The 24,028-nt window shown below is 48.7% G+C and overlaps 1 protein-coding gene across 3 annotated transcripts in view; it reads left to right on the top strand.

Annotated features, from left to right (window-relative positions):
- PRRC2C (proline rich coiled-coil 2C) overlaps positions 1-24,028 on the top strand; it is a 1,097,702-nt gene that overhangs the window by 128,920 nt on the left and 944,754 nt on the right. For all 3 annotated transcript variants that reach the window (XM_069232016.1, XM_069232017.1, XM_069232015.1), the window contains exons 7-8: positions 6,948-7,027; positions 17,952-18,085. In XM_069232016.1, the coding sequence (XP_069088117.1) occupies positions 6,948-7,027; positions 17,952-18,085 (214 nt within the window). The remainder of the gene's footprint in view (positions 1-6,947; positions 7,028-17,951; positions 18,086-24,028) is intronic.

The following is a 24,028-nucleotide window of genomic DNA, read 5'->3' as shown; positions in this document are numbered from 1 at the left end:
GTCTGCCAGCAGGTAAGTATCCGTGACTTCGGAGGGCAGACCAGGGGGGTTTTGTAGAGTACAGGGGGGGGGGGGACACAAGCAGGCACAGAAAGTACACCCTCCGCGGCACAGGGGCGGCCGGATGCAGCGTGCAAACAGGAGTCGGGTGTTCAATAGGTTTCAATGGGGAGACCCGGGGGTCTCTTCAGCAATGCAGGCACCGGGGGGGCTTCTAGGGGTAGCCACCACCTGGGCTAGGAAGAGGGTAGTCTGGGGGTCGCTCCTGCCCTAGAGTCTGGTTCCTTCAGGTCCTGGGGGCTGCGGGTGCAGTGTTTTTTCCAGGCGTCGGGTTCCTTGAAGCATGCAGTCGTGGTCAGTGGGAGCCTCTGGATTCCCTCTGCAGGTGTCGCTGTGGGGGCTCAGTGGGGTCAACTTTGGCTACTCACGGGTTCGCAGTCGCCGGGGAGTCCTCCCTGTAGAGTTAGTTTTCCGCAGGTCGAGCCGGGGGCGTTGGGTGCAGAGTGGAAAGCCTCACGCTTCCGGCGGGAAACGTGTGGTCTTTAAAAGTTGCTTCTTTGTTGCAAAGTTGCAGTTTTGTGGAACAAGGCCGCTGTCCTCGGGAGCTTCTTGGTCCTTTTAGATGCAGGGTAGTTATATGAGGCTTCAGAAGTTGCTGGACCCTGGTGGACATGTCGCTGTTGCAGTTTTTCTCGAAGTGGGGAGACAGGCCGGTAGGGCTGGGGCCAAAGCAGTTGGTGTCTCCGTCTTCTCTGCAGGGCTTCAGGTCAGTAGTCCTTCGTCTTCAGGTTGCAGGAATCTGTCTTCCTCGCTTCTGGTTTAGGTCTGGGAGGATAGTAGCCAATGGCTGCTAGCCCGGAGGGTGGCTACACCCTCTTTGCCCCTCCTCCCTGTGGGGAGGGGGGCACATCCCTATCCTATTGGAGGAAATCCTCCATCTGCAAGATGGAGGATTTCTAAAAGTTAGTCACCTCAGCTCAGGACACCTTAGGGGTTGTCCTGACTGGCCAGTGGTGACTCCTTGTTTTTCTCATTATCTCCTCCAGCCATGCCGCCAAAAGTGGGGGCAGTGGCTGTAGGGGTGGGCATCTACACTAGCTTGAATGCCCTATGTCAAAGGGGATAAGCCTTTGAGGCTCACCGCCAGGTGTTACAGTTCCTGCAGGGGGAGGTGTGAAGCACCTCCACCCAGTACAGGCTTTGTTACTGGCCACAGAGTGACAAAGGCACTTTCCCCATATGGCCAGCAACATGTCTGGTGTGTGGCAGGCTGGCAGAACTAGTCAGTCCACACTGGAAGTCGGGTATGTTTTCAGGGGGCATCTCTAAGATGCCCTCTGGGTGTATTTTTACAATAAAGTGCACACTGGCATCAGTGTGCAATTATTGTGCTGAGAAGTTTGATACCAAACTTCACAGTTTTCAGTGTAGCCATTATGGTGCTCTGGAGTTCGTGTTTGACAGACTCCCAGACCATATACTCTTATGGCTACCCTGCACTTACAATGTCTAAGGTTTTGCTTAGACACTGTAGGGGCATAGTGCTCATGCAACTGTGCCCTCACCTGTGGTATAGTGCACCCTGCCTTAGGGCTGTAAGGCCTGCTAGAGGGGTGACTTACCTATGCCACAGACAGTGTGAGATTGGCATGGCACTGAGGGGAGTGCAATGTTGACTGTCATTTTCTCCCCACCAGCACACACAAGCTGGCAAGCAGTGTTTCTGTGCTGAGTGAAGTGTCCCTAGGGTGGCATAAGACATACTGCAGCCCTTAGAGACTTTCCCTGGCATCTTGGCCCTTGGTACCAGGGGTACCAGTTACAAGGGACTTACCTGGGTGCCAGGGTTGTGCCAATTGTGGCGACAAAGGTACAGTTTAGGGAAAGAACACTGGTGCTGGGGCCTGGTTAGCAGACCTCAGCACACTTTCAAATCATAACTTGGCATCAGCAAAGGCAAAAAGTCAGGGGGTAACCATGCCAAGGAGACATTTCCTTACACTTTACACATTGCTTCTGAGATAAACCTGACTGCTTGTGCGAAGCTACCAAGGGGGTGAGCAGGGGTTATCTGAACGGGTACCTCCCTTACCCTGACTAGAGTGAGGGTCTCTACTTAGACAGGGTACAAACCGACTGCCAACTAGAGACCCCATTTCTAACAACCTTAGAAAAAACAAAACAATGATAATATTTATAATAGTTAGAAATGGGGTCTCAAGTTGGCAGTCGGTTAGCACCCTGTCCAAGTCGGGACCTTCACTCTAGTCAGGGTAAGGGAGGTACCCGCTCAGATAACTGAATTTGGCAGTATTTCACTGTTAGGACATATAAAACACACTAATATATGTCCTACCTTAAACATACACTGCACCCTGCCCCTAGGGCTACCTAGGGCCTAACTTAAGGGTGCCTTACATGTAGTAAAAGGGAAGGGTGAGGCCTGTCAAGTGGGTACACTTGCCAAGTCGAATTGGCAGTTTAAAATGGCGCACACAGACACTGCAATGGCAGGTCTGAGCTGTGTTTACAGAGCTACTATTGTGTGTGACACAACCAGTGCTGCAGGCCCACTAGTAGCATTGATTTACAGGCCCTGGGCACCTCTAGTGCACTTTACTATTAAATCAAATATGCCAATCATGGATAAACCAATCAACAGTACAATTTCTATAGTGAGCACTTGCACTTTAGCACTTATTAGCAGTGGTAAAGTGCGCAGAGACAATAAACCAGAAAAAACAGACCTCAGAAAATAGGAGAAAAAAGGCAAAAGGTTTGGGGATAACCCTGCAAAAAGGGCCATTTCCAATAGTTGTCATTCCTTGTCATGCGCCATGTTATCATTCTTTCCCACCATCCCCAATGTTTAAAGAATTTGAATGAATAATATTTCCAACTGCTTGCTATCCTGATTCAAGCATGTGAATCTATGAAAGATCCAATACTGGAGAAAAAAATAAGTTACTTACCTGTAACTACAGTTCTCCAGTATTAGTATCTTTCATAGATTCACATGCGACCCACCCTCCGCCCAATAGAGGCTCTCCTTAACTCTTTTTTTTTTTTTAACATGGTTCCACTTGTGCTGGAGAATCTGAGACTGGAGCTTCTCTGCTGAAGGTTCTAGATGGTGCTGTCGCCTGATTGGCTGGACTTTGGGACTTTTCTAATGAAGCAAATAAGCTGTAAAGTGAGCAATTTAGCATTGTTTTCTATGGAAAGTTTTTTTTTTTTTTTTTAATACAGCTATTTTAGAATACTGTGGGTCGCCCACTTTGACAACAGGGATGATTCAAGCATGTGAATCTGATGCCAATGCTGGAGAACTGTAGTTACAGGTAAGTAACTTATTTTCTTACAGGGCATAGCAAATCCGGTTAGCTCGCTCAACCATGAACAAGTGTAGGAAGTTGGCTCTGTATGTGCTATTTCAAAGCAAGGAATAGCATGCACAGAGTCCAAGGGTTCCCCTTAGAGGTAAAATAGTGGTAAAAATAGATAATACTAATGCTCTATTTTGTGGTAGTGTGGTCGAGCAGTAGGCTTATCCAAGGAGTAGTGTCAAGCATTTGTTGTACATACACATAGACAATAAATGAGGTACACACACTCAGAGACAAATCCAGCCAATAGGTTTTTATATAGAAAAATATATTTTCTTAGTTTATTTTAAGAACCACAGGTTCAAATTCTACATGTAATATCTCATTCGAAAGGTATTGCAGGTAAGTACTTTAGGAACTTCAAATCATCAAAATTGCATGTATACTTTTCAAGTTATTCACAAATAGCTGTTTTAAAAGTGGACACTTAGTGCAATTTTCACAGTTCCTAGGGGAGGTAAGTATTTGTTAGGTTAACCAGGTAAGTAAGACACTTACAGGGCTTAGTTCTTGGTCCAAGGTAGCCCACCGTTGGGGGTTCAGAGCAACCCCAAAGTCACCACACCAGCAGCTCAGGGCCGGTCAGGTGCAGAGTTCAAAGTGGTGCCCAAAACGCATAGGCTAGAATGGAGAGAAGGGGGTGCCCCGGTTCCGGTCTGCTTGCAGGTAAGTACCCGCGTCTTCGGAGGGCAGACCAGGGGGGTTTTGTAGGGCACCGGGGGGGACACAAGCCCACACAGAAATTTCACCCTCAGCAGCGCGGGGGCGGCCGGGTGCAGTGTAGAAACAAGCGTCGGGTTTGTAATGGAAGTCAATGAGAGATCTCGGGATCTCTTCAGCGCTGCAGGCAGGCAAGGGGGGGGTTCCTCGGGGAAACCTCCACTTGGTCAAGGGAGAGGGACTCCTGGGGGTCACTCCTCCAGTGAAAGTCCGGTCCTTCAGGTCCTGGGGGCTGCGGGTGCAGGGTCTCTCCCAGGTGTCGGGACTTAGGATTCAAAGAGTCGCGGTCAGGGGAAGCCTCGGGATTCCCTCTGCAGGCGGCGCTGTGGGGGCTCAGGGGGGACAGGTTTTTGTACTCAGTCTTAGAGTAGTCCTGGGGTCCCTCCTGAGGTGTTGGATCGCCACCAGCCGAGTCGGTGCAGTGTTGCAAGTCTCACGCCTTTTGCGGGGAACTTGCAGGGTTCTTTAAAGCTGCTGGAAACAAAGTTGCAGCTTTTCTTGGAGCAGGTCCGCTGTCCTCGGGAGTTTCTTGTCTTTTCGAAGCAGGGGCAGTCCTCAGAGGATGTCGAGGTCGCTGGTCCCTTTGGAAGGCGTCGCTGGAGCAGGATCTTTGGAAGGCAGGAGACAGGCCGGTGAGTTTCTGGAGCCAAGGCAGTTGTCGTCTTCTGGTCTTCCTCTGCAGGGGTTTTCAGCTAGGCAGTCCTTCTTCTTGTAGTTGCAGGAATCTAATTTTCTAGGGTTCAGGGTAGCCCTTAAATACTAAATTTAAGGGCGTGTTTTAGGTCTGGGGGGTTAGTAGCCAATGGCTACTAGCCCTGAGGGTGGGTACACCCTCTTTGTGCCTCCTCCCAAGGGGAGGGGGTCACAATCCTAACCCTATTGGGGGAATCCTCCATCTGCAAGATGGAGGATTTCTAAAAGTTAGTCACTTCAGCTCAGGACACCTTAGGGGCTGTCCTGACTGGCCAGTGACTCCTCCTTGTTGCTTTCTTTGTTCCCTCCAGCCTTGCTGCCAAAAGTGGGGGCCGTGGCCGGAGGGGGCGGGCAACTCCACTAAGCTGGAGTGCCCTGCTGGGCTGTGACAAAGGGGTGAGCCTTTGAGGCTCACCGCCAGGTGTCACAGCTCCTGCCTGGGGGAGGTGTTAGCATCTCCACCCAGTGCAGGCTTTGTTACTGGCCTCAGAGTGACAAAGGCACTCTCCCCATGGGGCCAGCAACATGTCTCTAGTGTGGCAGGCTGCTGGAACCAGTCAGCCTACACAGATAGTCGGATAGGTTTCAGGGGGCACCTCTAAGGTGCCCTCTGGGGTGTATTTTACAATAAAATGTACACTGGCATCAGTGTGCATTTATTGTGCTGAGAAGTTTGATACCAAACTTCCCAGTTTTCAGTGTAGCCATTATGGTGCTGTGGAGTTCGTGTTTGACAGACTCCCAGACCATATACTCTTATGGCTACCCTGCACTTACAATGTCTAAGGTTTTGTTTAGACACTGTAGGGGTACCATGCTCATGCACTGGTACCCTCACCTATGGTATAGTGCACCCTGCCTTAGGGCTGTAAGGCCTGCTAGAGGGGTGTCTTACCTATACTGCATAGGCAGTGAGAGGCTGGCATGGCACCCTGAGGGGAGTGCCATGTCGACTTACTCGTTTTGTTCTCACTAGCACACACAAGCTGGCAAGCAGGGTGTCTGTGCTGAGTGAGAGGTCTCCAGGGTGGCATAAGACATGCTGCAGCCCTTAGAGACCTTCCTTGGCATCAGGGCCCTTGGTACTAGAAGTACCAGTTACAAGGGACTTATCTGGATGCCAGGGTCTGCCAATTGTGGATACAAAAGTACAGGTTAGGGAAAGAACACTGGTGCTGGGGCCTGGTTAGCAGGCCTCAGCACACTTTCAATTGTAAACATAGCATCAGCAAAGGCAAAAAGTCAGGGGGCAACCATGCCAAGGAGGCATTTCCTTACAACAAGCATTAGCTACTTCAACAAACTGATGAAAGGGATGAAGGATGCTGAGGTTCTTGTGGCTGTGATGCGGTCGACAGGCTTGGTAGATTCTAAATGGAAAAAAATAGAAATGTAAAATCTGTTTAAAAATAGTAAAAAAGCTAGTTGTGTGTTTCTAATTAATATTTTTATAATTTTGTCTCAAAAGTTGCAAATGACTAATTTCCTCAACCCGTTTAGGCCTTCTCCCGAATCATCATATGTCACGTTACTTTATTTGAGCTAGTGAGTTGTATCATTCAGCCATGCTTGCACTATTATGTAGAATTCAAAATATATGCTTACTGAATGTGAGAAACTGTTAATACTGCCCAATCTTGCACCATGCATCAGCTATACTTACAGTAGGTTGCCGCGAGTTGCGTTGCACCAAAAAAAACAATGTGCACTCCAGGGCAAATGGAAATAATGGTGAATCTACAAAAGAAAAAAAAAAGCAGAATGAAGAGAATGTGATGCAGATGTGTTCTAAAGTAAAACCTCAATATTTGGCTCCTGCTCTCACTTGGTTGTAAGAGAGGAGGGAGACTAGGATTTCTCAGGGAGGTTTAGTGCAGATACTTGGGAAAGGGGCTTGGTAAAATGTAACCTGGTCTGAAAGAATTGTTATATGCAGTTATCACTTCTTTGGCTGTTTAGTTCCAGATCCCCAGAGGTTTTAGGAATCTGTTTTACTTGATAACCCTTGTTCTATTGTTGGGGGGTTAGTCAACCCCCACCCCCATGTCTTTTTTTTCCTTGATTTGTGCTGCTTTGCCGACCTCTTTAAAACATTGTAAAATGTCGTCTAAGGTTAACTTTTTCTGTGTTCTACCTTCATTTGCACAGATGTTCCAGTCTTATCCCAGGATGCCATTTCCTCAAATGCAAGGTCCTCATCGGTATCCTACTCCACAAGAAGCCAGCAGGTAGTAGCGCTGAGTGCATTGGAGGTTGTGGTATAAGGGCTTGTCTGATGCTTTTTGTACGCTTTATCTCCCTGCTTCCCTGTAAGTGTAAGTGCCTCCCTGTAAGGAAATGCCTCCTTGGCATGGTTACCCCCTGACTTTTTGCCTTTGCTGATGCTAAGTTTTGATTTGAAAGTGTACTGAGGCCTGCTAACCAGGCCCCCCAGCACCAGTGTTCTTTCCCTAACCTGCACTTTTGTTTCCACAATAGGCACACCCTGGCATCCAGGTAAGTCCCTTGTAACTGGTACCAAGGGCCCTGATGCCAGGGAAGGTCTCTAAGGGCTGCAGCATGTTTTATGCCACCCTGGGGACCCCTCACTCAGCACAGACCCACTGCTTGCCAGCTTGTATGTGCTAGTGAGGACAAAACGAGTAAGTCGACATGGCACTCCCCTCAGGGTGCCATGCCAACCTCACACTGCCTATGCAGTATAGGTAAGTCACCCTTCTAGCAGGCCTTACAGCCCTAAGGCAGGGTGCCCTTTACCATAGGTGAGGGCACAAGTGCATGAGCACTGTGCCCCTACAGTGTCTAAGCAAAACCTTAAACATTGTAAGTGCAGGGTAGCCATAAGAGTATATGGTCTGGGAGTCTGTCATGCACGAACTCCACAGCACCATAATGGCTACACTGAAAACTGTGAAGTTTGGTATCAAACTTCTCAGCACAATAAATGCACCCTGATACCAGTGTACATTTTATTGTAACATACACCCCAGAGGGCACCTTAGAAAAGTAAGCAGATCTCACTGGGGTACCCTCCTTTGGGAAATGTTCACTGGAAAGTGTAGGGATAGACTCCTCACACTCTCTGGAAAAGATGCAGAATCTTATGACCTCATGAAGGGTACCCTGATTGAGGGCTTTGGATTCTCCACTGAGGAGTATAGAATTAGATTCAGGGGGGCTCAAAAAACCTCGAGCCAGACCTGGGTTGATTTTGTGGACTACTCCGTGAAAACACTGGATGGTTGAATTCAAGGCAGTGGTGTAAATGATTATGATGGGCTGTACAATTTATTTGTGAAGGAACACCTGTTAAGTAATTGTTTCAATGATAAACTGCATCAGCATCTGGTAGACCTAGGACCAATTTCTCCCCAAGAATTGGGAAAGAAGGCGGACCATTGGGTCAAGACAAGGGTGTCCAAGACTTCCACAGGGGGTGACCAAAAGAAAGGGGTCACAAAGCCTCCCCAGGGGAAAGGTGTTGAGACATCCAAAAACAAAAATAGTAGAGAGTCTTCTACAGGCCCCCAAAAACCTGCACAGGAGGGTGGGCCCAGAGCCTCTTCACAAAACAATTTTGGGTACAAGGGTAAAAACTTTGATCCCAAAAAGGCCTGGTGTCGTAGCTGTAATCAGCCTGGACACCAAACTGGAGACTAGGCCTGTCCCAAGAAAAGTACCACTTCCAACTCCACTCCAGCTAACACTGGAATGGCTAGTCTCCAAGTGGGATCAACAGTGTGCCCAGAGCAAATCAGGTGTCACACTGAAGCTACATTAGTCTCTGAGGGTGGGGTGGATTTAGCCACACTGGCTGCCTGGCCTCCTAACATGCAAAAATACAGGCAGCAGCTCTTAATTAATGGGACAAGTGTAGAAGGCCTGGGGGATACAGGTGCCAGTGTCACCATGGTGACAGAGAAACTGGTTTCCCCTGGTCAATACCTGGCTGGACAAACTTATCCAGTCACCAACGCTGACAATCAGACTAAAGTACATCCCATGGCTATGGTAACTTTAGAGTGGGGAGGGGTCAATGGCCTGAAACAGGCGGTGGTCTCTTCAAATATCCCAGTAGACTGTTTGCTTGGAAATGACCTGGAGTCCTCAGCATGGGCTGAGGTAGAACTGAAAACCCATGCAGCCATGCTGGGTATCCCTGACCTGGTGTGTGTCAAGACAAGGGCACAGTGCAAGGCTCAGGGTGAAAAAGTAGAGCTGGAGTCTGGAAAAAGGGCCCAGCCTACTGTTAGAAATGGGGTCTTTGGTTGACAGTCAGGTTACCCCCTGTTCAAGCAAGGACCCTCACTCTAGTTAGGATAAAAGAGAATCACCCTCAGCTAACCCCTGCTTACCCCCTTGGTAGCTTGGCAGAGCAGTAGGCTTAACCTCAGAGTGCTAGGTGTAAAGTATTTGTACCAACACACACAGTAACTTAATGAAAACACTACAAAATGACACAACACCAGTTTAGAAAAATAGGAAATATTTATCTAGACAAAACAAGACCAAAACGACAAAAATCCAACATACACAAGTCAAGTTATGATTTTTTTAAAGGTTTAAAATAAAAAGAGTCTTTAGGTAGTTGTAACACCACACTAGCGCTGCTAGCGTGAAAATTTACCTGGTTTGCGTCAAAAATAACCCCGCACGGGCGGTGTGCGTCGAAAGTAACCCTGCACGGCTGTGTGCGTCGAAAACAACTCGGCACGGCGGTGCGCGTTGAAAAAGCCAGCCACACGACGATCCGAAAGTCCCGCGGCGCAGGGTGCGATCTCTCAGCCTCCGTCAGCGATGCTGCGCGTCGTTTCTCCTGCTCCGGGCGTCGGTTTTTCGGTCGCGTTTCCTGCGGCGTCGTTTCTCAGCTGCGGAACCGGCGTCGCGTCGTTTTCTCAGCCGCGATCGGATTCGCGTCGATCTTTTCTCCGCACGGCGCTCGGTGCGTGTATTTTTGTCCTTAGGCTGCCAGCCTCTCCTTTCAGGGTCCCAGGAACTGGAAGGGCACCACAGAGCAGAGTAGGGGTCTCTCCAGAGACTCCAGGTGCTGGCAGGAAGAAGTCTTTGCTATCCCTGAGACTTCAACAACAGGAGGCAAGCTCTACATCAAGCCCTTGGAGATTTCTTCTTCAAGATGGAAGGCACACAAAGTCCAGTCTTTGCCCTCTTACTCTGGCAGAAGCAGCACTGCAGGAAAGCTCCACAAAGCACAGTCACAGGCAGGGCAGCACTTGTTCCTCAGCGATCAGCTCTTCTCCAGGCAGAGGTTCCTCTTGATTCCAGAAGTGTTTCTGAAGTTTGTAAGTTTGGGTGCCCTTCTTATACCCATTTTAGTCTTTGAAGTCACCTTCCTTCAAAGGGGACTCACACCTTCTTGTGAAATCCTGCCCTGCCCAGGCAAGGCCTCAGACACACACCAGGGGGCTGGAGACAGCATTGTCAGAGGCAGGCACAGTCCTTTCAGATGAGAGTGACCACTCCACCCCTCCCTCCTAGCAGAGATGGCTAATCAGGAAATGCAGATCACACCCCAGCTCCCTTTGTGTCACTGTCTGGTGTGAGGTGAAAAACAACCCAACTGTCAAACTGACCCAGACAGGGAATCCACAAACCAGGCAGAGTCACAGAATGGTTTAAGCAAGAAAATGCTCACTTTCTAAAAGTGGCATTTCCAAACGCACAATCTTAAAATCAACTTTACTAAAAGATGTATTTTTAAATTGTGAGTTCAGGGATCCCAAACTCCACATGTCCATCTACTCTCTAGGGGAATCTACACTTTAATCATATTTAAAGGTAGCCCCCATATTATCCTATGAGAGAGAGACAGACCTTGCAACAGTGAAAACGAAATTGGCAGTATTTCACTGTCAGGACATATAAACCACATTACTATATGTCCTACCTTATCCATACACTGCACCCTGCCCTTGGGGCTACCTAGGGCCTACCTTAGGGGTGCCTTACATGTAAGGAAAGGGAAGGTTTAGGCCTGGCAAGTGGGTACACTTGCCAAGTCGAATTTACAGTGTAAAAATACACATACAGACACTGCAGGGGCAGGTCTGAGACATGATTACAGAGCTACTTATGTGGGTGGCACAACCAGTGCTGCAGGCCCACTAGTAGCATTTGATTTACAGGCCCTGGCACCTCTAGTGCACATTACTAGGGACTTACTAGTAATTCAAATATGCCAATCATGGATAAACCACTTACATACAATTTAAACAGGAGAGCATATGCACTTTAGCACTGGTTAGCAGTGGTAAAGTGCTCAGAGTTGAAAAGCCAACAGCAATATGTCAGAAAAAAATAGGAGGCAGGAGGCGAAAAAGACTGGGGATGACCCTGCATAAGCAAAAGTCCAACACCTACCAAGAGGAAAGGAAAGACAACTGGGAAACCAGCTGCAACACAACAACAAAAAGAGAACCTCTCTTCTCAGGAAGAAGTTCTGCCCTCTGAGGGAACTGAGCCTATGGAGTTGGAACCTTATCAGGTTGAACTCTTAGGCCCAGGTGGACCCTCAAGGGAGCAGTTGTGTAAGGGGCAAGAAACCTGTCCCTCTCTTGAAGGCCTTAGGCAGCAAGCTGCTGAAGAGTCCAAAGGCAAGAAAACTGGAACACTTAGGGTCTATTGGGAAGATGGACTCCTGTACACTGAGGCAAGATATCCCAAACCTGGTGCCACTAGGAGAGTGGTAGTGCCTCAGGAGTTCAGAGAGTTCATACTGACCTTAGCCCATGATATTCCCCTTGCTGGGCATTTGGGACAAACCAAGACGTGGGAGAGACTAGTCAACCACTTCTACTGGCCCAACATGTCCCAGAAAGTCAAGGAGTTTTGTGTCTCCTGTACCACCTGTCAAGCCAGTGGTAAGACAGGTGGACATCCAAAGGCCCCCCTCATTCCACTTCCAGTGGTGGGGGTCCCCTTTGAAAGAGTGGGTGTGGACATAGTGGGTCCACTTGGACCTCCCACAGCCTCAGGGAACATGTACATACTAGTAGTAGTGGATCATGCTACTAGATACCCTGAAGCTATTCCCCTTAGGTCGACTACTGCCCCTGCAGTAGCCAAGGCCCTCATTGGTATCTTTACCAGAGTGGGTTTCCCTAAGGAGGTGGTATCTGACAGAGGTACCAACTTCATGTCAGCATACCTGAAACACGTGTGGAGTGACTTATAAATTCACTACACCCTATCATCCACAAACTAATGGCCTTGTTGAGAGATTCAACAAGACATTAAAAGGCATGATCATGGGGCTCGCTGAAAAACTCAAAAGGAGATGGGATGTCCTCTTGCCATGTCTGCTTTTCGCTTAGAGAGGTGCCTCAGAAGGGAGTAGGGTTCTCAGCCTTTGAACTTCTGTTTGGCCACCCTGTAAGGGGACCACTAGCTCTTGTGAAAGAAGGCTGGGAGAGACCTCTTCATGAGCCTAAACAAGACATAGTGGACTATGTACTTGGCCTACGTTCAAGGATGGCAGATTACATGGAAAAGGCAAGTAAAAACCTTGAGGCCAGCCAACAGCTCCATAAGTTTTGGTATGACCAAAAGGCTGCAATGGTTGAATTTCAACCAGGGCAGAAAGTCTGGGTTTTGGAGCCTGTGGCTCCCAGGGCACTTCAGGAAAAATGGAGTGGCCCTTACCCAGTGCTAGAAAAGAAGAGTCAGGTCACCTACCTGGTGGACCTAGGCACTAGCAGGAGCCCCAAGAGGGTGATCCATGTGAACCGCCTTAAGCTCTTCCATGATAGGACTGATGTGAATCTGTTGATGGTAACAGATGAGGACCAGGAAGCTGAGAGTGAACCTCTCCCTGATCTCCTCTCATCAAACCCTAAAGATGGTTCAGTGGATGGAGTGATCTATTTAGACACCCTCTCTGGCCAACAGCAATCTGACTGCAGGAAGGTCCTGCAACAGTTTGCTGAGCTCTTTTCCCTAACCCCTGGTCAGACACACCTGTGTACCCATGATGTGGACACAGGAGACAGCATGCCTGTCAAAAACAAAATTTTTAGACAGTCTGACCAAGTTAAGGAAAGCATCAAGGTGGAAGTCCACAAGATGCTGGAATTGGGAGTAATTGAGCACTCTGATAGCCCCTGGGCTAGCCCAGTGGTCTTAGTCCCCAAACCTCACACCAAAGATGGAAAGAGAGAGATGATGTTTTGTGTGGACTACAGAGGACTTAATTCTGTCACCAAGACAGATGCCCATCTTATTCCTAGGGCTGATGAACTGATTGACAAATTAGGTGCTGCCAAATTCTTAAGTACCTTTGACTTAACAGCAGGGTACTGGCAAATCAAAATGGCACCTGGAGCAAAAGAAAAGACTGCATTCTCCACACCTGATGGGCATTATCAGTTTACTGTTATGCCCTTTGGTTTAAAGAATTCCCCTGCCACCTTCCAAAGGTTGGTGAATCAAGTCCTTGCTGGCTTGGAGTCCTTTAGTGCAGCTTATCTTGATGATATTGCTGTCTTTAGCTCCAGCTGGCAGGATCACCTGGTCCACCTGAAGAAGGTTTTGAAGGCTCTGCAATCAGCAGGCCTCTCTATCAAGGCATCCAAATGCCAGATAGGGCAGGGAACTGTGTTTACTTGGGACACCTTGTAGGTGGAGGCCAAGTTCAGCCACTCCAGCCTAAGATACAGACTATTCTGGACTGGGCAGCTCCAAAAACCCAGACTCCAGTCAGGGCATTCCTTGGCTTGACTGGGTATTACAGGAGGTTTGTGAAGGGACATGGATCCATAGTGACAGCCCTCACAGAACTCACATCCAAGAAAATGCCCAAGAAGGTAAACTGGACTGTAGAATGCCAACAGGCCTTTGACACCCTGAAACAAGCAATGTGCACAGCACCAGTTCTAAAAGCTCCAGATTACTCCAAGCAGTTCATTGTACAGACAGATGCCTCTGAACATGGGATAGGGGCAGTTTTGTCCCAAACAAATGATGATGGCCTTGACCAGCCTGTTGCTTTCATTAGCAGGAGGTTACTCCCCAGGGAGCAGCGTTGGAGTGCCATTGAGAGGGAGGCCTTTGCTGTGGTTTGGTCCCTGAAGAAGCTGAGACCATACCTCTTTGGTACTCACTTTGTAGTTCAAACTGACCACAGACCTCTCAGATGGCTGATGCAAATGAAAGGTGAAAATCCAAAACTGTTGAGGTGGTCCATCTCCCTACAGGGAATGGACTTTATAGTGGAACACAGACCTGGGTCTGCCCATGCCAATGCAGATGGCCTTTCCAGGTTCTTCCACTTAGAAAATGAAGACTCTTGGGAAAGGTGAGTCTCATCCTCTTTCGTTTGGGGGGTGCGGGGGGTTGTGTAAGGAAATGCCTCCTTGGCATGGTTACCCCCTGACTTTTTGCCTTTGCTGATGCTATGTTTTGAATTGAAAGTGTGCTGAGGCCTGCTAACAAGGCCCCAGCACCATTGTTCTTTCCCTAACCTGTACTTTTGTTTTCACAATTGGCACACCCTGGCATCCAGGTAAGTCCCTTGTAACTGGTACCAAGGGCCCTGATGCCAGGGAAGGTCTCTAAGGGCTGCAGCATGTCATATGCCACCCTGGGGACCCCTCACTCAGCACAGACACACTGCTTGCCAGCTTGTGTGTGCTGGTGAGGACAAAACGAGTAAGTCGACATGGCACTCCCCTCAGGGTGCCATGCCAACCTCACACTGCCTATGCAGTATAGATAAGTCACCCCTCTAGCAGGCCTTACAGCCCTAAGGCAGGGTGCACTATGCCATAGGTGAGGGCACCAGTGCATGAGCACTGTGCCCCTACAGTGTCTAAGCCAAACCTTAGACATTGTAAGTGCAGGGTAGCCATAAGAGTATATGGTCTGGGAGTCTGTCAAACACGAATGCCACAGCACCATAATGGCTACACTGAAAACTGGGAAGTTTGGTATCAAACTTCTCAGCACAATAAATGCACACTGATGCCAGTGTACATTTTATTGTAACATACACCCCAGAGGGCACCTTAGAGGTGCCCCCTGAAACCTTAACCAACTACCTGTGTAGGCTGACTGGTTTTAGCAGCCTGCCACACTCGAGACATGTTGCTGGCCACATGGGGAGAGTGCCTTTGTCACTCTGTGGCTAGTAACAAAGCCTGCACTGGGTGGAGGTGCTTCTCACCTCCCCCTGCAGGAACTGTAACACCTGGCGGTGAGCCTCAAAGGCTCACCCCCTTTGTTACAGCACCTCAGGGCATTCCAGCTAGTGGAGTTGCCCGCCCCCTCCGGCCACGGCCCCACTTTTGGCGGCAAGGCCGGAGGAGATAATGAGAAAAACAAGGAGGAGTCACTGACCAGTCAGGACAGCCCCTAAGGCAACCTGAGCTGAAGTGACTCTGACTTTTAGGAATCCTCCATCTTGCAGATGGAGGATCCCCCCCAATAGGGATAGGAATGTGACCCCCTCCCCTTGGTAGGAGGCACAAATAGGGTGTAGCCACCCTCAGGGCTAGTAGCCATTGGCTACTGCCCTCCCTGACCTAAACACACCCCTAAATTCTGTATTTAGGAGCTCCCCTGAACCTAGGAACTCGGATTCCTTCAACCTAAGAAGAGGACTGCTGAGCTGAAAAACCCTGCAGAGAAGACTGAGACACCAACTGCTTTGGCCCCAGCTCTACCGGCCTGTCTCCCCACTTCGAAAAGACACTGCTCCAGCTACGCTTTCCCCAGGACCAGCGACCTCTGAATCCTCAGAGGACTGCCCTGCTTTAGAAGGACCAAGAAACTCCCGAGAACAACGGCCCGGTTCACCAAAGACTGCAACTTTGTTTCCAAAGAAGCAACTTCGACAACTGCGTTTCCCGCCAGAAGCGTGAGACTTGCAACTCTGTTCTTCAGAAGTCGAGCCGGGGGCGTCGGATGCAAACACTTCAGGGAGGACTCCCCGGCGACTTCGAGACCGTGAGTAGCCAGAGTTGCCCCCCCCTGAACCCCCACAGTGACGCCTGCAGAGGGAATCCCGAGGCTCCCCCTGACCGCGACTGCCTGACTCCCAGATCCCGACGCCTGGTAAAGACACTGCACCCACAGCCCCCAGGACCTGAAGGATCGGAACTCCAGTGCAGGAGTGACCCCCAGGAGGCCCTCTCCCTTGCCCAGGTGGTGGCTACCCCGAGGAGCCCCCCCCCCCTTGCCTGCCTGCATCGCTGAAGAGACCCCTTGGTCTCCCATTGATTCCAATTAAAAACCCGACGTGTGTTTGCACACTGCACCCGGCCACCCCCGTGCTGCTGAGGGTGTACTTTCTGTGCTAACTTGTGTCCCCCCGGTGCCCTACAAAACCCCCCTGGTATGCCCTCCGAAGACGCGGGTACTTACCTGCTGGAAGACTGGAACCGGGGCACCCCCTTCTCCATTGAAGCCCATGCGTTTTGGGCACCCCTTTGAACTCTGCACCTGACCGGCCCTGAGCTGCTGGTTTTAATAACTTTGGGGTTGCTCTGAACCCCCAATGGTGGGCTACCTTGGACCCAAACTTGAAGCCCGTCGGTGGTTTACTTACCTGCAAGAACTAACAATTACTCATCTCCCCTAGGAACTGTGAAAACTGCACTAAGTGGCTAGTTTTAAAATAGCTATATGTGTTTTATTTGAAAAGTATATATGCTATTGTGATTATTTAAAGTTCCTAAAGTACTTACCTGCAATACCTTTCATGCAAAGTATTACTGTAGAATTTGGACCTGTGGTTCTTAAAATAAACTAAAAAGATATTTTTCTATACAAAAACCTATTGGCCTGGAATGGTCTCTGAGTGTGTGTTCCTCATTTATTTCCTGTGTGTATGTACAACAAATGCTTAACACTACTCCTTTGATAAGCCTACTGCTCGACCACACTACCACGAAATAGAGCATTAGTATTCTCTCTTTTTGCCACTATCTTACCTCTAAGGGGAACCCTTGGACTCTGTGCATGCTATTCCTTACTTTGAAATAGTGCATACAGAGCCAACTTCCTACAGCTACCCTTCACTTACAATGTCTAAGGTTTTGCTTCGACACTGTAGGGGCATAGTGCTCATGCACCTATGCCCTCACCTGTGGTATAGGTCACCCTGCCTTAGGGCTGTAAGGCCTGCTAGAGTTGTGACTTACCTATGCCACAGGCACTGTGAGGTTGTCATGGCACCCTGAGGGGAGTGCCATGTCGACTTCTCCCCATCAGCACACACAAACTGGCAAGCAGTGTATCTGTGCTGAGTGAGGGGTCCCCAGGGTGGCATAAGACATGCTGCAGCCCTTAAAGACCTTCCCTGGCATCAGGGGCCTTGGTACCAGGGTACCAGTTACAAGGGACTTACCTGAGTGCCAGGGTTGTGCCAATTGTGGCGACAAAGGTACAGTTTAGGGAAAGAACACTGGTGCTGGGGCCTGGTTAGCAGGGTCCCAGCACACTTTCAAATCATAACTTAGCATCAGCAAAGGCAAAAAGTCAGGGGGTAACCATGCCAAGGAGGAATTTCCTTACAATTATTTATGAAAAATCAGACCTACAGTTCCCCATTATGTTTTGTTTGTCGTTTTATTGTCTATTTAGGCAAAAAATGCACTCTATTTTTATACAGGGGGGGGGGGGGGGGTTGGACTTTTAGTATGTTTTGTTTCTTACTTGTTTACTGTTTTAGTACTTCTAAATGCTATTCACTTGTTCCTTTAAATAAACCTGAATGCTGTGTGCCACAGCTACCCACGACTGAGCTAAAGGTTTTATTAAAGAAACCCAACTGGACCTGCCCAAGATTGTGACATTATTGCATGGTGTGGTCTCACAACCGCACCATATAATAATCCACTTCTGTTATACATATTGACTTTTCTTGGTGTATTTTCCTGCGCTTTAAACATGAGATGGCTTGGATGTGATTGGACCATGAAAACATAGATACAGGTTTTGCAGTTGTTTTGTTGATCACTACAGTACTGCAGAGTTGTATGGAAGGCTGCATTTACAGTGAAAGGGGTACAGGTAATGGTTTAGTGGACAGTGTTTTGTCATTTCTAAAACACATCATAGAAAACACTATTTGTTCAATCTTAATAAGTTTAGCAGATAACTTCATTGTTATGTTCAGCATTGTTTACTTCTCTTTAGAGGTTCCAGGGGCCGACATCCGCCACCTCCGCAGTCTTGGTCTGTCGAGGGTGTAGAACGTCCCTCCATCGTTAAAGCCAATGAATTGAAGGAGCTCGATAACTTGGATACAGAAGCTGACGAAGGCTGGGCTGGTAACACACCTGTTTTCTTTAACTGCTTTCCTGTTAAAGCTGCATATGACCGGTTCTGGTGCACAACCTGGATTTAGGAACGTAAACTGTTTTGTTTGCCTTAATAATTTGCTAAGTTAGACATTTCTGATACGTGCCTATGCTTCTTTTTTTAAAGTACTGCATGTTACTTTTTCTAGTGAGAAATGTTGAAGAAAAGGGAAAAGTTAAAAACCCTAGTCTCGTATTTTATTTCCTTTTTACTTGCAAAAAACTACGCCTGGAATGGCCATGTGCTGCAGCTCAATTTGCTGTTCCAGGGGGGAAAATGGGTATTCACCTCTAAATTTGATTTTCATTCTTTCTCCCACTTTTGTGATTTTACAGCAGTGAAAAGGACTTCCTTGCTTTTGTCCTTTTACTTTTCATTTTTTCTTGACTCATATTGGTAATCTTGAACACTGACACTAGGATACTGCTTATCCAGTGTATTTGCTCAGACACCTAACACACATAAAAATTGTCTTAAATAATGGTTGCTGCATTCAACTTAGACCATAGCATATAGCACAGAATTCACTGAGGTCATGGAAAGTTAAATTCAATTTGTGGACTGCAGTATCCATCTGTTGTGCAATTCCCTGCAGTGGCCTAGTCCAGATTAAGCTTTTACACCTTATACAAAGAGAATACACCACGTGCAAATGGCATTAGGCAGCTGTAGAAAAGTGCACCACACAATCACATTTTCCTGATATTGATGCCAGCTTTGACTGTGTGTGCGCTGGGATCCTTTTAACTAGTGTTCTTTCCCAAAACCTGCACCATTGTTTCCACAATTGGCACACAGTTAAGTCCCTTGTAAAAGGTATCCCATGGCGCCAAGGGCCCTGTGTCCAGGTAAGGTCCCCAAGGGCTGCAGCATGTATTATGCCACCTTGGAGGACCCATCACTGCCACATTCACACTGCCACTGCAGCTTGTGTGTGCTGATGGGTAGAAAAATACAATTGATATGGCACCTCTCTCAGGGTACCATAGCATAAGTAAGTCACCCCTCTAGCAGGCCTAACAGCCCTATGGCAGGGTGCCCTATATATACCACACGTGATGGTATAGCCGCATGAGCAATATGCCCCTACAGTGTCTAATTCCATTCTTAGACATTTTAAGTGCAAGTGGGCCATATTGAGTATGTGGCCTGGGAGTTTGTCATTACAAACTCCAAAGCTCCATAATGGCTTCACTGAATACTGGCAAGTTTGGTTTCAAACTTTTCAGCACAATAAACAGACTGTCAGTGTTGGATTTATTGAACAGTGCAACCAGAGGGCATTTTGGAGATGCCCACTGTATTTTACCTAATCCTTTGGTGCAGGACTGACTGGCTTGTGCCAGCCTGCCAATAAGAGATGACTTTCTGACCACATGGGTTGAGAGCCTTTGTGCTCTTAGTGTCCATAAACATAGCCTGCACTGGGTGGAGGTCCTTCACACCTCCCCCTTGCAAAAACTGTAATCTCTGGCGGTGAGCCTCAAAGGTTCAGGCTTCTTATTACAGTGCTCCAAGGGCTCTCCAGCTAGTGGAGATGCTTGCCCCCGGACAAAGAGCCACTTTTGTCGGCAAGTCCGGTGGAAAAGATATAGAAAACAGAGGGGCCACCTTATCTGTGGCGACCCCTAAGATGTCCAGAGTTGAGGTGACACCTTCCTTGCAAAATCCTCCATCTTAGGTTGGGAGACGGGCCAATAGTGTTAAGGTTGTGTCCCTGTCCCCAAAGGAGTCACCCTCTGACCCTTGTAATGCCCCTAAATCCAAGATTTAAGGCCTCCCCTGAACCTAGCTCGTCAGATTCCTGGCAACCTCACAATAAGAAAGGACTGCTAAGCTGAAACCGTGGCAGAGAAGACGGAAGATGAAAACTGACTGGGTCTGGCCCTGCTGGCCTGTCTCCTGCTTAAAACACCCTGCAAAATAAAGCAGCACATCTTGCAGGTCCAGTGACTTCCGAGAAGCCTCCAGAGCACTGCCTGCATCACAGAGGACCAAGAACTCGTGAAACTCCATCTCAGGATTTCGAACTGAATCCATGAATCCTGCCCATTCTGCACCCGATGCCCACATCCCAAGTTCAGGTGGCCCAACCGACTATATCTGGTCCCCAGGCGATTCTGAGTGAGTGTCCACCCTGGGTTTAACCCTTCCGGTCCACCACGACGACTCCTCCAGACTGATTCCGGAGGCCCCCCTGACTGTGACAGAACCAGACAGATTCCGGACGCCAAAAGGTACACCTGCAGCCCCCTGGCCTTGGGGAGTCTGACCTTCGGTGCAGCAACGTCCAGCAGGATCCACCCATCCTGCAACCCCTCCAATTCCCCCCCCCTCTTTTGTAGCCTCCGGGGACCCCCTATAGGAGGAAAGCTTTGGGAGCCCCACATTTTGCCTGTTGTCAGCAAGTTCTTACTGTGTTCACTGGTGTAGGGAGCTGGCCTGCTGTGTGGAGGGTATCTGAGGTACTTACACCCTATATCATATCAGGTATCCCCTATTAGTGTAGTGTAGGCAGTGTCAGGAAGCCAGGCTTTCTAGAGGTAGCTGTGGATGATCAGCCAAGGCTTAACTAGGAGACATGAAAAGCTCATGCAAAACCACTGTAGTCACACGGCACTCACACAGATGAAGAAAACTTTTTTTTAAAGAAGGTACTTTATTTTAGTGACAGAATACCAAAGCCTACTAGAGAGGCAACCCTCCAATAGGAGGTAATTAGCACAGTAAATCTAGAACTAGTTATCAGCAGTAGGCATAGAAAGTGATAGAAAACAGTGCAAATGCAATTCGACAGTAGTGACTTTAGGGGAAGTTCAAACCATATACTGAAAAAATGGAATGCAAGTATAGGACCCCCCACTTAAGTGGGTTGTGTAGACGGGAGCTGGGGGTACTAAGAAACTATCGCAGTGCCCCCTATTGATCAGGAAGAATGGAGTAAGTTACTGGATTTTCCCCAAACCACCCAAAAGAAAGGAAAAGAAGAAAATGCAACACCCAGACAAGACTGCAAAAAACCAGCAGGGGATTCCTGAAGAGAAAGACGTGCAAGAAGGGGACCAAATCCATAAGTCACAGAAGTTCAGGAGGGGTAGGAACTACTACCCACCCAGCTGTGGATGCAGGAATTGGTCGACGGTAGGGCAAGGAGGGTCAGGAATGCAGCCCTGGAGCAGGTGAAGAGTTCCTGGAGGATGCAGTCGACGTCTCACGCTGGATGGATGATTGCAGTCGACGTCCCACGCTGGATGGATGATTGCAGTCGGTCTGTGGCAAGGAAAAGCCACCAACAAGCTTTGGCAAAGACAAGAGTTGTGGTAGAAGAAAAGTAGAGCCTTGGAACCAGCAAGGTCCAGGAGTACTCAACCCATGGAGGGGATAAGGCTCAGGTGACCCCCAGCAAGGCAGAGTCCACTGAACAAAAGGCAGTCCCCCACAGGAGACCCGCTGGAGGAGGACCCAGGAGTCACAGAGGAGCCCACACAGTACAACCGAAGAAGGGTCCCACGCCGCAGGAGTAGCACACAGAGGGCTGTGCATTACAGGGAAGTGTGCTGGGGGCCGGGGCTACACGGAGCCTTATGATCCCTTGGAGATGCCAACAAGCCTTGGTAGCTGCAAGAGACTCTGTACACAGGGGGTGCTGTCCTGCATGGGAAGGCAAAGGCTTACCTACACCAAAGTTGGACAGCTGGCAGAGAGGACCAAGGGTACCATCCCAGACTAGCACCCGGGATGCAGGATCCACGCAGTTAAGAATGAGAGGAGATCCACGCAGTTGGTCGTCATTCCTGTTGGTGCCTACAAAGGCAGGGGAGTGACTCCTTCACACCAAGGGAGATTCCTTCTCGTGCAGACTAAAGACTTGCTGCCCTCAGAGGATGCACAGTCTGGGAAATTTTGCAGAAGCTGTAAGGAGCCATGGAAACGACGTTGCAAGCAGAGTCTTGTTTGTGGATGCAGACTGTTGGTTACTAGAGGTTCCAGTTGCAGTTCCAATGGCCAGAAGTCAAAGTAGAGGCTGCAGAGGAGTCCTGCTTGAATCTTGCAAGCCGAATCTGAGGACCCACCCAAGAGAGATCTTAAATAGCCCTGGAATGGGTATTGGTCACCTAGCCAGATGACCACCTATCAGGAGGGGGCTCTGATGTCACTTGCCTGACCTCGCCACTCAGATGCTCCCTGAGGCCTCTGCCCACCTTTGATTCAAGATGGCAGGGTCAAGTGACCCTCTGAATGAGCTCTGGGCACCACCCCTGAGGTGGTGATGGACCAGGAAGTAGTCACTCCCCTTTCAATTGTCTAGTTTGGCGCCAGAGCAGGGACTGGAGGTCCCTGAACTGGTGCAGACTGGCTTTAGCAAGGAGGGCAGCAAATGTGCCCTTGAAGCGTACCATTAGCTTGTGTGTTGGGGGGGGGGGGGGGGGTGAAAGGGTGTTTGAGAGACACCTCCCAAGCCATGTAACACCTATTTGTTAAGGGAGAGGGTGTTAACCTCTTCCCCCCCACCCCCCCACCCCCCAAGGAATTCCTTTGTTTTGCTTTCCTGAGCTTGAGCTGTTGAAGCAGCAAAGGAGCATAAACCCTGTCTGAAGGGTAGCAGGAGCTTGGGTTGCTGGGAAATCCCCAGAAATCTGGTAGGAGCAATGTTGGGGGTCCTCTAAGGAGCCCCCAGAGTGCATGGAATCATATTTACAATACTGGCAACTGTATTGGGGTATGATTCTGACATGCTTGATAACAAACATGCCTAGGTTTGGAGTTACCATTATGTAGCTGGACATAGGTAGAGACCTATGTCCAGTACACCTGTAAAATGGCATTCCCTCACTCAAGAAGTCCATGAAAACGGAACTAGAGTTAGTGGGGGGCACCTCTGCTTATGCAGGGGTGCCCTCACATACATGTACTTGCACCCTGCCCTCTGAGCTAGGAGAGCCTGCCACAGGGGTGACTTACAGTGACCTGGTGCAGTGACCTGTAGTGAAATGGGTGCATGCACCCTTTTATGCAAGCTGCAGTGGCAGGCCTGCAGATACACTTTATTATATGGTCTCCCCATGGATGGCATAATACATGCTGCAAGCCCATGTGGGAACCCCTGGTACCCTAATGTCCTGGGTACCATATACTAGAGACATACGGGGGGACACCAGTATTTCAAATGTGGAGTGTATGTGGTCCAAGCAACCAAGTTTGAAGGAAGAGAGCATAGTTCCTGAGGGCCTGGTTAGCAGGATCCCAGTGAACACAGTCAAAACATTGACAACAGGCAAAATGTTGGGATAACCATGCCTGAAAGAGGATACTTTCCTACATGGAGACCAAACCATATAGTAAAAAAGAAATGGAATGTGAAAGTCAGACCCCCACCTAGGTAAGTGGAATCTGCAGGGGGAACTGGAGGAAGTAGGAATCCCAAAAGGTAAGTGTAGGGAGTTGGCTCTGTATGTACTATTTCAAAGTAAGAAATAGCATGCACAGAGTCCAGGGGTTCCCCTTAGAGGTAAGATAGTGGCAAAAAGAGATAATTCGAATGCTCTATTTTGTGGTAGTGTGGTCGAGCAGTAGGCTTATCAGAGGGTAGTTGTAGGAAGTTGGCTCTGTATGTGCTATTTCAAAGTAAGGAATAGCATGCACAGAGTCCAAGGGCTCCCCTTAGAAGTAAGATAGTGGCAAAAAGAGATAATACTAATGCTCTATTTTGTGGTAGTGTGGTCGAGCAGTAGGCTTATCAAAGGAGTAGTGTTAAGCATTTGTTGTACATACACATAGACAATAAATGAGGTACACACACTCAGACAAATCCAGCCAATAGGTTTTGTTATAGAAAATTATCTTTTCTTAGTTTATTTTAAGAACCATAGGTTCAAATTCTACATGTAATATCTCATTTGAAAGGTATTGCA

This window comes from Pleurodeles waltl, chromosome 4_2 (genome assembly GCF_031143425.1).
Source record: "Pleurodeles waltl isolate 20211129_DDA chromosome 4_2, aPleWal1.hap1.20221129, whole genome shotgun sequence".
Classification (NCBI taxonomy): domain Eukaryota; kingdom Metazoa; phylum Chordata; class Amphibia; order Caudata; family Salamandridae; genus Pleurodeles; species Pleurodeles waltl.
The sequence above is the reverse complement of the archived record's forward strand: the minus strand, read 5'-3'. Positions and strand labels throughout refer to the sequence as shown.